Source organism: Ranitomeya imitator, chromosome 4 (genome assembly GCF_032444005.1).
Source record: "Ranitomeya imitator isolate aRanImi1 chromosome 4, aRanImi1.pri, whole genome shotgun sequence".
Classification (NCBI taxonomy): Eukaryota; Metazoa; Chordata; class Amphibia; order Anura; family Dendrobatidae; genus Ranitomeya; species Ranitomeya imitator.
The window spans coordinates 670,348,593-670,363,290 of record NC_091285.1 but is presented as its reverse complement, the minus strand read 5'-3'; the positions used below and the strand labels follow the sequence as shown (position 1 = coordinate 670,363,290).

At 40.9% G+C, this 14,698-nt stretch overlaps 1 protein-coding gene across 6 annotated transcripts in view; it reads left to right on the top strand.

The window, feature by feature from the left end:
- CACNA1A (calcium voltage-gated channel subunit alpha1 A) overlaps positions 1-13,524 on the top strand; it is a 473,240-nt gene extending 459,716 nt beyond the window's left edge. For 5 of the 6 annotated variants that reach the window (XM_069767267.1, XM_069767264.1, XM_069767266.1 and 2 more), the window contains 3 exons: positions 6,794-6,992; positions 8,327-8,538; positions 11,033-13,524. In XM_069767267.1, coding sequence (XP_069623368.1) covers positions 6,794-6,992; positions 8,327-8,538; positions 11,033-11,560 — 939 coding nt within the window. In that variant the 3' untranslated portion in view covers positions 11,561-13,524. The remainder of the gene's footprint in view (positions 1-6,793; positions 6,993-8,326; positions 8,539-11,032) is intronic. The other variant, XM_069767269.1, reaches the window with a different exon arrangement.
- The last annotated feature ends 1,174 nt before the right edge of the window (positions 13,525-14,698 follow it).

Here is a 14,698-nt window from a genome sequence, read left to right as displayed (position 1 = left end):
ATATCATGTGTCTGGAAATGGTACCAATAAAAACATCAACTCGTCACGCAAAAATAAGCCCTCACATGACTCTGCCGACAGAAATATAGAAAAATTATAGCTCTCAAAATATGGCGATGCAAAAACTAGCTTTTTTTTTTTAAAAAAGGGGTCTTTTAGGGTGTGACAGCTGCCAAATATAAAAAATGATATAAATCTGGTATAGCTATAATCGCACCGACCCAAAGAATAAAGTTGTCTAATGACTCATACCGCACGAGGAACAACGTAAAAAACAAATAAAACCAATACTCGACTTGCTGTTGATTTGTTCATTTTGTCTCCTAAAGAGACAGTCAGAGTAAGGCTTGGCTCACAATTATCCTGCACTCTGCGCTGAGCGCTTACACCATGAGATCTCTGAAATACGTGATTCAGACGGCAGCCCAGGCAGAAGATTCCCTATAATGAGGCAGATGGAGGCACTCTGGACGCTGTTTGGCCTATGATCCGGTGATGTCCATATTTTTGGAGTGTATAAAAATGCTGTCCTCTACAGCTTTCTGCACTTTGGAAAAGAATGACAACATTGAATAGATGCCAGATGGAGTCCAGAGTAACTCTGCTGCGTCATTATAGTGAATGGATCACTCAGTGGTTTCATCTGAAACACATTAATTACTGGGAGATTTAGATGGAAACCCCAAAGTTTTCAGCGTAGAGCACAGGATAAATGTATTCCCACATGTTATCTAAAATGTTCCCAATAAAAGCTTCAATTCAATCCACAAAAAAGCAAGTTCCGCCTCAGGTATGTCATCTGTCAATGGAAATATAAGGGGCTTCTATCGGTAGCACAAAGGCTCTTGAAAGCACTGTGGCTCCTCACCCCACAAAAGAAATCCAGTAAAGTCTCCATTCCCAAATCCAAATCCCCCCCCCCCCTTTCTAAGCCCCAGTGTGCCTAAACCACATTTAGCGTCCACGTGTTTGGCATTTCTGTAGCGATGAGAGCCCTCCTAATTTACGAGTGCATGTCTCCAGAAGCACGAGCTGGGCACCCAACGTACTGGAAACTCCCAAGTCTCACCGAGTGGCTAAGCAGTAACTGTACAGCCACATATAGGGTATGTCTACATTCAGCAGAAATTGTGTGATAAATTTGGTGCAATTTTTCCCCATTTCCCCATGCAAAAATGTAAAATCGGGGGTAAAACAAACTTTGTGGTAAAAAATGTAATTATGTTTTCCTCACTCCCCAATAGTATAAAATTCTTTGACACATCTGTGGTGTCAATATGACACCTTTAGATGAATTCATTGATAGGTGTAGTTTGTGAAATGGGATCGTTTCTGGTTTCTGCTGTTCTGGCACCTCAGGGGTTCTCCCAGTGGGTCATGGCACCCTCCAACCATAACAGTAAATTTTGCGCTATAATATAGCACTCATTCCCTTCAGAGTTTTGCATTGCTCCTAAAAAGTAGTTAACGATTACATGTAGGGTATTGGTGTACTCAGGAGACATTGAACAACAAACTGAGAGGTCAATTTTTTCCTAATAGCCCTCACAAAAATTAAAAATTTGGGGCTAAAACAAAATTTTAACTGGAAAAATGTAAAAATTCTTTCTTCACTGCCCAATGGTATGAATTTCTGTGAGGCACATATGGTGTCAACATGCTCACCGCAACTCTAGATGAATTCATTGGGGAGTGTAGTTTGTAAAATGATATCACTAATGAGCAAATTCTGCTGTTCTGGCACCTCAGGGGCTCTGCCAATGTGACATGGCACCCTCAAACCATTCCAGCAAAATCTGAACTCCAATATGACGCACCTTTTCGTCTGAGCTTTGCACTGTTCCTCAAAAATATTTTTTAACCACATAATGGGTATCTGCGTACTCAGGAGAAATTTCACAATAAATTGTATGGTGCAATTTCTTATCTTACCTTTGTGAAAATAAAAAAATTGGGGCTGAAAAAAAACATTTTTGTGGGAAAAATGTAATTTTTAATTTTCACTGTTCCTCAAAAATATTTTTTAACCACATAATGGGTATCTGCGTACTCAGGAGAAATTTCACAATAAATTGTATGGTGCAATTTCTTATCTTACCTTTGTGAAAATAAAAAAATTGGGGCTGAAAAAAACATTTTTGTGGTAAAAATGTAATTTTTAATTTTCACAGCTCAAAGTTATAAGCTTCTGTGAAGCACCTGGGGGTTCAAGGTGCTCACCACACATATGGATAAATTCCTTGAGAGATTTAGTTTTCAAAATGGGGTCACTTGTGGGGAAATTACAGTGTTTAGGCACATCAGGGGCTTTCAAAATGTGACATGGCATCTACTATTGACTCCAGCAAATTTTGTGTTAAGAAAGTCAAAAGGCATTCCTTCCCTTCCAAGCTCTACTGTGCTCTCAAACAGTAGTCCTCCCCCCCCACATATTGGGTATCAGCATACTCAGGAGAAATTACACAACAATTTTTAGGGTCCATTTTCTCCTTTTACCCATGTGAAAAAAATGGGGTCTAAAGTAAAATTTTTGTGAAAACGTTAAATGTTCATTTTTTCCTTCCACGTTGCTTCAGTTCCTGTGAAGCACCTGAAGGGTTAATAAACTTTTTGAATGTGGTTTTGAGCACCTTGAGGGGTGTCGTTTTTAGAATGGTTTCAATTTGGGCCATTTTCTGTCATATAGACCTTTCAAAGTCACTTCAAATGTGATTTGGTTTCTAAAAAAAATGGTTTTGTAAATTTTGTTGAAAAAATAAGGAATTGCTTATCAACTTTTAATTCATCTAAAAAATTATGTGTCTAAAATTGTGCTGATGCAAAGTAGACATGTGGGAAATGTTATTTATTTGCTATTTTGTGTGACAAAGCTCTCTGGTTTAAGGTAATAAAAATTAAAAAAAAATAAAAGTTTGAAAATTGCTAAATTTTCCCCAAATTTCTGATCTTTTCACAAATAAACAGTTGGCAAGTGACTGCATGTGTGCACACAACATTCTCGTGGTCACGAGACCTCTCGCTCTCAGCACGGGAGAATCCTGACAGTGTGGGGTGAGCGCGCTGTGAGGATTCCAAAGTCTGTTGTTACATAGAGTGACTGCAGACTTTAACCTCAAGCCTGGACAACCACTTTAAGCCACAGCAGCAATATCACTAGCTAGTTTCAAATCTAATAAAGCAACCTTTATCTCCGCTATAATTTACTGACGTTAGATGAATCATATGAGCTTATTTAGCATAAGCTTCAAGTCATTGAATAACTGAAATACTTTTTGCATTATTTGGTATATACGATACTTAATAAGATATCTTTACAAAAACGTTGAAATTACTTTTGACAAATGAATTGGCCACTATTTAGTCATGTTTATAGACTACAGTATTCCGGTGAAAGTTATCCAGTAAAAGCAGTGTACCTCAGGGTATATACTTATACAGTGGACTGCTATTTGAGGAATATGTCTGGAGCTTTTCCTAGTATATATATTATACAGGACCAATTAACGTGACGTGTACAGAGCATAACTCCTTTCACTAGCTGGCTGTCCTGCTGAATCTGGCAGAGATCCAACAGATCACCCTGTGCGGCTGTGTTGGCACTCTCTGCGTTACCCCTCTCTGCGTTACCCCTCCTTTCTCTCAATGTTAGTCACTTTCAACAAAATGATGTACAAGTATGTGAGGCAGACCACATGACTGCCATGAGGAATTCCCTCTACTGTCACAATTTCAGCAGAGTGCACATCCTCAGGACATGGAAATCTTTGAATAAAATGGTGTGTTGGAGCCTGCAACTGTGAGTCTGTGTTGTGGGGGGCATCATACCTAGTGAGGGGTTGGCTGTGGGGGGCATCATACTGAATGTGCCGCTCTGGAGTCATCATACTGAGTGTGCGGCTCTGGGGTCATCATTCTAAATGTGTAATGGGGCTTTTGGGGGGCATCATACGGTGTAGAGGACTGTGGCAGCCATCATCCTGAGTGGGAGACTGCGGGGACCATCATAGTGAGTGAGGACCATCATACTAAATGAAGAGATATTGGGAACATTATACTGTATGAAGGGCTGTGGAGGCAATCATACTACATGGGTGACTGTAGAACCCATAATACTGATTGGGCGAATGTGGGGGGTCATCATATTGGGGGACTTTGCAGGCCATGATATTGAGTGGAGGCCATCATACTGAATAGAGGCCATTATACTCTGTGGGAGCGATAATACTGTGCTTGAGGAAACCTTGGTCACTTCATATTATGGGGGTCACTTTAAGGGATTATAATGTGTTGGGGGCCCTGTGGGGTTGTTCTTTTGTTGGAGGCACAGTGAAATCATTATAGTGTATGTGTGTAGAGGGCTGTGTAGTGAAATTGTGGGGGGAATTAATTGTGGGGTTATCGTAATGTTATTTGTGAGTGGGGGCATTTATTTGGCGAATCATACTCTATCAATGGCCATAAAAGAGGTATAGTGGGTGAAAAGTGGGCTTCGATTGGGGCATAATTTGTGCGTGTGTGTGTGTGTGTGTGTGTGTGTGTCAATACATGTCCCATTCCCTGTCAATAAAGTTGGGAGGTATTACTCTATCTGATCTGTTGAATATTTTTTGAGGGATGGGTGAGGGCCAAATTAGAACTCTTGCTATAGAGTCCAGTGATTTATATGAATGCCACTGACAGGAGGTTTGATGTCATAATGAAAAAAAAACTTCTGGTAATGGCTGTTTAAGCCCTTATTAACAAACCCCCATTTGGCTACATAAATCGTAAAAAAAACCTTCTGGTTCTTGGAATTCAGCAAAATAGAAACTACATATTTCGTATTTCTGTAATCCTGCTGTACTGACTCGTGGTAAAGGGGTGACATTTATATATGCAGCATGATGGATGAAGCAACTTTAAAGCATAGTTAATAAGTTATCTGTACCTCTACATAATGTTATGAAAAAAATACAAACTAGCCACGACACAGCTACCTGCAGCAATGTTATCAAAGCAAAAATGAAAAAAAAACAACAAGGTTCTATTTTGTCTTTAAGGACTGCAGAAAGTAAGTGGTTAGAGATAGCAGTGAGTGGGAAAAGGTTATACACAGCAGATGAGGGCGTAGAAAAATAAGGTAAAGCATCTAAGTTTTCAGAGAGGGTAAATCATACATGCTGTAGGAGGAAAGTACAAACAAAGAGAGTTTGCTATATATATATATATATATATATATATATATATATATATATATATATATATAGTATAGGGGAGTAAGGGGAGAAACCATAGAATTGCATAGGGGATGATAAAATCACACATTCGTCAGCATCCGTGCCTGCAGATAAAGATAGGGGAGATCCAACAAGGAGAAAGTGGTGCAGGGCTCCTTCACTGCATAGACCTTCACTGCAAGATTTCCACATGAGAAGTCTGAAACTAGGAGCACAAAGGAAACTTCATATCAATGGGTTAACTATGAATAACCGAATTGTAGACTTAACCCCTTCACGACCGATGACGTATAGGTACATCATTGGTCGTGTCCCTGCTTTTGATGCGGGCTCCGGCGCTGAGACCGCACTTGCATGGCTCAGCTGGTTGTCTGAAGAATATTCTTCCGTGCTGAATTCACTGGGGCAAATCATCAAGATCCACTGCTGGCAGCTCCTGTGTAATCACTGACCACTGACGTCCCAGATGTTCTCGATGGGAGACCACTGCAGCCATGGGAGCAAGCTTAGGCCTCGCAAGTTGCCCACAGTACCAGCAGGTTTTTTCCCCCCCCTTCTTCCGAGAGCCATAATATTTTTATATCTCATAGCCATAAGTGGGCTTTCTTTTCGCGGGACTAGTTGTAGTTTTGAATGATTCCATTTACTATACAATGTCCTGTAAAATGCGAAAAAAAAATTCTAACCGCAGAGAAATTGAGGCAAAAAAAAAATCCACAATTGTTTTTGACGTCTTATTTTTACAACATTCATTGTGCGTCAAAAATGATCCGATAATGTGATTCTCCAATTCAATGACTGTGATATCAAACATGGATATTTTAGTTTTTTAAATAGTAAAAAAAATCTGAAATTTGAAAAAAAAAAAAAAACTTCTGTTTTTTTTTCATCTTTATTTTTCGTTCCCTTACGACTCTTTTTCTATGTACTGCTATGCGATAGTCGATCTGGAAGTTTTATAAAATCTCAGCCTGCATTAGCTTCCTCCGTTTGGCAGATGAAACAGCTCCAATGAGTACGAGCGCGGTGAGCTACCAAAAGACGCAATTTGCCGGCGATCCGTGTGACGTTTTCACATAGACACGGTATCATATATATGTTACAGAAAATATCACTGTTGTTTAAACTAAAGTTGGGTTTTCTATTGAATTGGAAAATAAATTTTCAGTGATCCCGCGGGGTTCAATGTTCTCACCATACAGTAAAATATGCCCGTACATTACACATGCCACCCGCACACGTACATCACCGGTGTTACATGTAGTCCTTTAGGTTACAATGGCCTTAGCATGCAATATTGTCTTTCCAGAGCAATATTAATAATAAACATTCTGCGTATGCTTGTTTTCCAGAAACAGCGCCAGTATTGTCAATATGCGACATTAGATGTGCAAGAGTGGTGCTGTTTCTGGAGAAAAAAAAAATGGAGGCGGGACCCTTTTTTGTAATCCGTGACAAACGTATAATATGTGCTCGACGTGGAGAATTTTGCCAGTTTTTCCTTGCTTTGATCTTACCTGTCTGCTTTTGGTCGAGTACGACCATACGCTTACCGTTTTGTCATTCCTAATTTGCAGACGATAACAGATGGAAGCCCAATGAAACGTTCCACCTCCATGCTTGGTCATTCTCGATCCAAAGGTATCCGACTAAATGAATACTCGTTGGAGCGAGTCACCCCTGATGAAGGCCCCCGCCATGGACACCAGCGCAGGAGAGAGCGTGGACATCGGGTGTCTGAACGCTCGTTAACTCGCTATGTAGACATGGAATCAGGTTGGGGAATCTCTTTTTACGCCTCTTCTTGTTCTTTATTATCTGTTTAGTTTTTCCTGTGTTTTATTTGTACGTAATCTGGTGAGTCGTTAGCTTATCTAGTATCCGAACCAGCCAAGGTGTAACATATAAGTGTGGCTATACAGGATGACCTTTCTAAACAGGAGAAGATATAAGCCAATGCCGGGAAACACAGGGACGGACTGACTACCTGCCCTATAATGTTAGATGAGTTTTGTAGTAGAAATGCTCTAAATGTATGTTGTAGGGGCGATAGAAGAAGTCTCTAAGCATAATCATATTGTAGCTTGTTACTGCACAAGCTGCTGTCTTGAGGAACAAATCGAGTCGCTATATCCGTATATAGGCCGCAGGTGTAGCTGTAGTTGTTCTTGGCCCCTTGTGGCATATCATATGATGATGATGACAGGTGATACTTGCATCAGATGCAATGGAACAGGTAAAGAATGGAAAGGTTTCAGGAGATACCCTGGAATTGGACACATTTTGTACTTTACCCATCCATCACATAAGGGGTATGGACACCATAGTGCAGTGATTTTTTTCTTCCTTGCATTGTATTTTTCTTAACAAAACAAGCTTTAGAATGTCTTTCTGTATAACTTCACTTAGCAGGCTGTCCTGTTTGCTTCTGACAAAGATCTACGTAGATAGGCTGGAAAAAAAATAGCACAACAGGTTCTTATCCGATAAACCTTCCGAATTAAGAAGCGCACATTATGCTAACCTGATCCATAGAATTGCACGTTTTAGAATGATATTCACCTGCTGCGGATCCACGGGTGCTCAAACCACCTGGAGTAGAAATCAGGAAGGATTTCTGGAGTTGTTTGCGCTGCTGATTATTGATGATGCCAATTTCAGAAAATGAATAATAAATATGGTTTAATTCGACGAGTTTCGAAGTATAATACACTTCTTCCTCAGGACAAACTATTTTGATGAAATTGGCGTCTTCAATAATCAGCATCGTGGACAAGTCCACCAATCCTTCCTGGTTTCTGACATAGATATGACAGTTTCCGGCTGTGTTGGCTTTCCTCCTGCAAGGAATGAGGGAATGAGGCTGTGCATGAAAGAGCAGAGTGCAGAGAGGAGGAAAGCATCCAAGTGTTCAGGGAGGGCAGATGATGCAGGATGTATTGAGTCAGAGTACAGTCAGTTGAAAATCACACTCCTGCTGCAGTAGCGAGGAGAGATTATACAGGCTGTGTATTAGTAAAGAGAGAAAAGATAGCACCCACTGTAGACTCTAGAGGGTGTATGAATAGTTTATGTAAATATAACCTAACTTTACCTGATACTACCTGTAGGTCTTGGTACAGAGCTCAGCACCACGACACAGTCATGTGACCTGCCTTCAGAAGAACGAGGACGAACCCGAGACAGAAAGCATCACCACCACCATCACCATCATCACCACCACCATCATCATCACTCTGGATCTGATAGAGAACGTCTAGAATATGGGAGACCAAGTTCTCGTTCACCAAGTATGGGTCGAGACTATGCTCCACACAGACAGGTGGGTTCTTCTCGCAATGATATTCATACAAAGGGGAAAGGCAGACGGGGTCAGCTAAACTGGAAAGGCAGGGAGAGCGGCGCAGTATGGAAAACACAGGCTTCGGGGCAGGAACAGTGATGACAATAACTAAAAACAAGCTACTAAAGGAACGTAACTGTATATGGTCTCTGGGCATTAGACAGGGATCACTGGCCGAGGACTACCATATATCTACATATATATGATATTTATGTCCACAAGGCGTAGGAAAAGGCATTGTTTACAGAAGTGTTTTTTAATAAGTTATATTAAACTACCCCCTTTATCCTCTGATGCTATGATCATAGGCTCGGCCGAGCATGACGGCAGGGTAATACATGGCTTGTTCTCTATAGGGTAATAAAATCCTAACAGGCTCCAGATTAGAAGGATATCCTATTCAAAAGGTTCTCTAGAAAGTAATGACATATACATTTATGAATATTAATAGTAGCTTGTATTTAATACTCAATGCTCTCGAACATACTATCCCCGTATCCTAAGGTTTGTTAACTAAAGGGAATCTGTCACCAGATTTTTGCTACCTAATCTGAGGTCAGAATGATGTAGGGGCAGAGACCCTGATTCCCGCAATGTGTCACTTACAAGGCTGCTTAGTGTATTTTTTTTTATAAAATCACTGTTTTATCAGCACGAGATTATCACTAATAGACTAGTTGGCCTGCAGCCAGGTAATCCAGCCACCCCCACCCCCCCACCGATTGGCTGCTTTCTGCCTATGCACAGGGTACGCAGAAAGCTGCCAATCAGGTGTGTGTGTGTGTGTGTGTGTGTGTGTGTGGGGAGGGGGAGGAGGGGGGCCGTTATACAGAGCTCATCCAGTAAAGTAAGTGAGACATCACTGGAATCAGGGTCTCTCTTCCTACATTATGCTGCTTTCAGATGGGGGTAGCACAAGCCTGCTGACAGATTCTCTTCAAGAATTGCATTATGTTGTGCATTAAAGGGAATATGTCAGCAGGGTTTTGCAATTGGTGGAGAAAGGTTGAATTTGATGGACCTAGGTCTTTTTTTCAACCTATGTAACCTGAGAGCATAATGAAATAGGGGCAGAGAGCCTCTTTCCTGTGATATGTCATTTACTAGGCTGTGTGCTTTTGTGTCAATGAAATCAGTGTTTTATCAGCAGGAGATTATCACTACATGACTAGGAGTATCGAGACTCCTAGTCACAACTGCTCTATGTATCATGCAGACCAGGAAGTGACACATGGAATCAGGGTCTCAGCCCCTACATCATACTGCTCTCAGATTACATGGCAAAAAAACTGCTGATAGATTCCATTTAAAGAGTATCTGTCACCCATATGCTTTTTTTTTGCTAATTTTTACACAAATCATAAAAAAACTAAATACATCCTGTATCCTATGCAGGTTATTGTATTTGTATCCATAGACAAGTAGAATTTCCCTCCCAAAAAAAACTGCTTCAAAGCGGCACTTGATGTATTTCTCCTTTGGGAACATAAAGGTGACAGATGCTCTTACCAGCAGAGGAGGAATGAATGGAGATGCTAGCTGTCAGAATATTCTCTATACATCACCTCTCTATCCTTTCTCCATCCTCACTTTCTAAACTCCTTGCGTTTGTGATATTTCTTCTGTGGCTGGAGGGGCTCTACTATGATACCTCCTCCCATTCATCTCTACCCCTGTCCAAATGTTCCCTATCTTTGCCTGCTTGCCCCTTTCCTCCCCTTGCTGGGGTATCAGCTTCCCATACTGTCACATTTTTCTTGCTGCTCATGTATTTTTAAAGGGAATGCAGTTGGTTGTGGGGTATACGGTGAGAAGTGGTGAAGGTGGAGAAGGTCTGCTAGTAGTGGGCTTTATCTGTCTTTTAGTTGCCTACTCTCACTTTGGTTGGATCTTCTGTCTCTTTACCCCTTGCTTGTTTTGCTCAATCTGCTTGTTGCGGCACAAAAACTTACAGAAAATCCATCTTTTTTCCACTTTTTCTGTTATTTTTTTTTTTATTTCCTTGTTGCTGTGGCACCCTTTCCCCGTCCCCTCTGAACCCTGTCATAAACCTTCTGTGTACATGTGAGGGCACTTCTCTCTTTTTCTTGCTGATTTCTTAACTCACCCCCGTATGTGTTAAATGTGTCCTGTGTCTGTCTTGCCATCCTTGAACTCTCGTTTCCGTATTTTTTTCTTTTTTCATTCATCTCATCTGTTTTATTTCTTTTTTTGTGACCCTGGATATATATCCCTTCCTTTGATGTGTTTCTTTCACTTTATGTGAATATCATCGATGTACCTCCGACATCACAACTCGTGTTTTTGGTTCTCCATCAATCTCCTCTTTTTTTTTGTTTTTTTTTTTTAATACATCACCCTCTTTTTTTTCTTTCTCCAACCTCTTGTGTCTTGTATCCGTCCCACCTGGTGTGTCTCCTTTTCGTGTTTTCTCTTGCTCTTGAATTCCCATTTTGTTTGGATTTTTGTGTAGGGCAGTAGTTCAGTGGATGGCAGCCCCGTGCCCTCAACCTCTGGGGCCAGCACACCCCGCAGAGGAAGGCGACAGCTGCCCCAGCTTCCCCCAACCCCCAGGCCACGCATTACCTACTCCCCTGTGGTTCGCCGGCCTGCCAGCATCTGCCCTTCCCAGCAACAACAGCAACTGTCCCCTTGCAGAGTGACTCCCCCAAGAAGATATCCTCCGAATGACAGCCACGTGGGCAGCAACGAAAGACAAGCTACTCATAATGAATCTCCCAGATCACACCGTCACACCAGGGGACACTGCTCTGATGCCCCTCGCGCTGGATGCAGGCACAGTGGTCCTTACCGGGATTCCTCCTATGAGGTACCTCACCCCTGTGACCAGCGCACCTCCAGGACTGCTGACCCCGGGGGGGCACTCCCCCTATCGCCACATGGGCGCAGGCTGCCCAACGGCTACTCCCATGGGACCCCGCGACCCACTAAATCTCGTCACGAACGTTACAGTGAGAGTGAGGAGGACGACTGGTGCTAAAAATATATATATATAAATATATATCAACATATTTATATTTATATATATAAATCAAATTAATAAAAAAAACGAACTTCATTCTAGCAGGGAAATCAAAGACACATCTGCAAAAAAAGGAATAAGACGGGGAGGAAAATATGTTGCCCAAAAACATTCGAAAGATGCCACCAAAAAGAAAATCCTCCTTTTATTCCTTTCCACATTTTTGGTAAAAAGGAAGGACGACGCCCTTGCAGCATGTTTTTTATAACTACAAAAATTTCGAGAGGGCATCTGTATTTTCAAAGAGAGTAGATGACACTCAGGAGGATAAAGCAACAAGTTTACCACCAAATCCCCCCTCCCTGCTCTCTGAGCTACCCAATATCACTTTTCAGAAACATTTGCATTGGTCAAATTTTCCCAGAAGACAAGGAAAAAAACACACACAAAAAAAAAAAAAAAAAAAACGCAAAACTGGCGTAAAAAAATTTCTAAAGAAAAAAAAAAAGCTGCAGAGAACTTTTGGAAATTGTACAAAATGTTATTATTTTATTTATTTATTTTTTTTCTCAATTTGTATCGATGAGTTTTATCATCCAGAGGATTGGATATATATGTGTGCCGGTTTATGTCTTGGAGAGAGCACGCAGATGCACACACACAAGAGTGTTTAGAGCTCATATTTGTTCATATTGCCTGCGGAAATGAGAATATTAACAAAAAAGAAAAAAAAAAAAAAAAAAAAATCCAACAGCAACAACAAAAAAAAAAGACAAAAATAAAAAATGTTGGAGAAAAAAAAAAATACAAAAAAAAGCAGCATTTGATTCAACATCTGATTTTTTGCTTGAAAGTCCCAAAAATGAGACATAAAAAAAACACAAAAAACAAAATTGCGTTGCTAATATTTTAAAATGCTTTTTTTTCCGACTTTGTTTGAAAAATGTTAGATGCGGAGTGTGGCGGATGCATGAATATTATAAATGGCAAAAAAAAAAAGAAGTTAAATATAAATATATATATATACACATTGAATTTATGACGATAGATGAAAAGTGGAATCTCTATCCAAGTGGCGAGCTGAGAATTATGTGTTTCAGAGGGGGGGAGGGGAAAACGTGCTTAAAATGGTCTATATTATATTCGTAAAAGTTCCTATTTTATTTGATAAAGTGACACTATTTTACAATGAAGACTGAGTATAAAGCTAAGATCAATCTGGCCTCCTACAGAGTTCTATCAGAGCAAGTGGTCTCCACACCGATATCCCCCTTACCTGCTAGTGAGGCACCGCTTTATCCCTGGCAATGTAAACCGTAGGTACTGCAACTAAGAAATGCAATGTTGGGGCGCGGGGTGCAAGGGCAGATCCCTCTTGTCTCGGTATGGTACAAACATAGAGGAGAGGGTCTCCCTTGCAAGATGTGAAAGGAGCCTTTAAAATGAATGTCCACCCTTGTTCTTCTTTTTTTTTCTTACCATAAACAGGTGCCACATTTTGTGCTGATCTTTGCAGATTTTCATCCACTGCATAGACATGTAGTTGCATGATTTAATTCTGTCTGCCTGCTTTCGCCACTAGAGGGAGCCTAGGAGCTGGCTGCATACTTTGTATACCTGTCACTCAATGATAAAGCAGTATGCGGTGATCTAGTGGTGGACACAAGGCCGTGTCTGTGCAGGGGATTAGAAGCGCCCACCCCTACAAAAGTATCAAAAGAGTAAGAAATGAATCGGAAGAGAATATTGGATGGAACAACATGGTGTAAGTGTCCCACTGTCACCCTTAAGGCCCATGCAGACGTCCACGAAAGTCAGTCCGAGTATGGACCGCATTGCATGGACTGTCTGCGGATCAGTATGTGCTCGATCCAAGTTTCATGGAAGCCTGCATGAGCCCCTTGTTATCAGTTATGTGCACCAGTCTTATTATAAGAGATATGTTTACTTATATTTTTATTTAAAAAAATCTATCTATCTATATGTATATATATATATATATATATATATATATATATATATATATATATATATATATATATATAGTGCAAAAGGTCTGTGTTGCCTTTTGTAATGCAAAAGTGACAACTGCTTCAATCCAATCTTACAACTTTCTAGCACTTGAAATGTCTCTCATGGTTTTGCTGTTATTATTGTCAGCATTATAATCTGTAATAATCCAGGCTGAGGCGTTGTTCACATGTTGCATTTTTGCTGCATTTTTATCTTTGCAGACAAAAAATCTGTTCTATTCGCAGTAAAGAAGCTGCTTACAAAAACTGCGTTTTTTTCCTGCGTTTAGCTGTATTTTTGCCGAGTTTTTTTTTTTGCTGTTTTTATTGTCTCTTGTGCATGTTAATAACGTTTAGTGCCCTCCCCAAAAAAAGACATGATGCAACTTTTTTTAGGATTTTGCACCAAAAACTGCAGTAAAACCTGATACTTGCGTCTTTTGCTGCTTTTTTCGCACTCACTCGTTGCTTTCTATGAGAGAGAAAAAGCTGCCAAAACGCAGCAGTTTCCCAATCCAGTCAGGAAAAAAAAACTGTGTGTGCATGAGATTTCTGAAATCTCATAGTTTTTGCTGGTACTGTAAGACGCAGCTTAAAATTTGCATAGAAAAACGCAAGGTGTGAACAAGGCCTTATAAAGCCTGGACCGTAGTGTGCCGAGGCTCAATAACAGCTCGTGTTTTTATGTGTCTTCTTCCCTGATAAGATCACATCTCCGAGGGTTAATAACCGAAACGGCTGCTTGTTTTGTCGCCATCGGGTTACTCTTCCCCTTCTCTATGCCTTCATCATACATGGAGCTTATTAGTCTGCCAACATTGGGTTAATCAATCACTTGGTCTCCGCGGACACAGGATTCATAGGCCACGTTCACACGAGCGTATAATAAACCGTCTGATTTCATCCAGACATAAGCGGACAACTTTTCTATCTGTCGCACATGTGATTCTCCACTTCTGCCCCATGAGACACCCCTGGGTGTTTCTCCACTTCTACCCCATGAGACACCCCTGGGTGTTTCTCCACTTCTGCCCCATCAGACACCCCTGGGTGATTCTCTACTTCTGCCCCATGAGACACCCCTGGGTGTTTCTCCACTTCTGCCCCATGAGACACCCCTGGGTGTTTCTCCACTTCTGCCCCA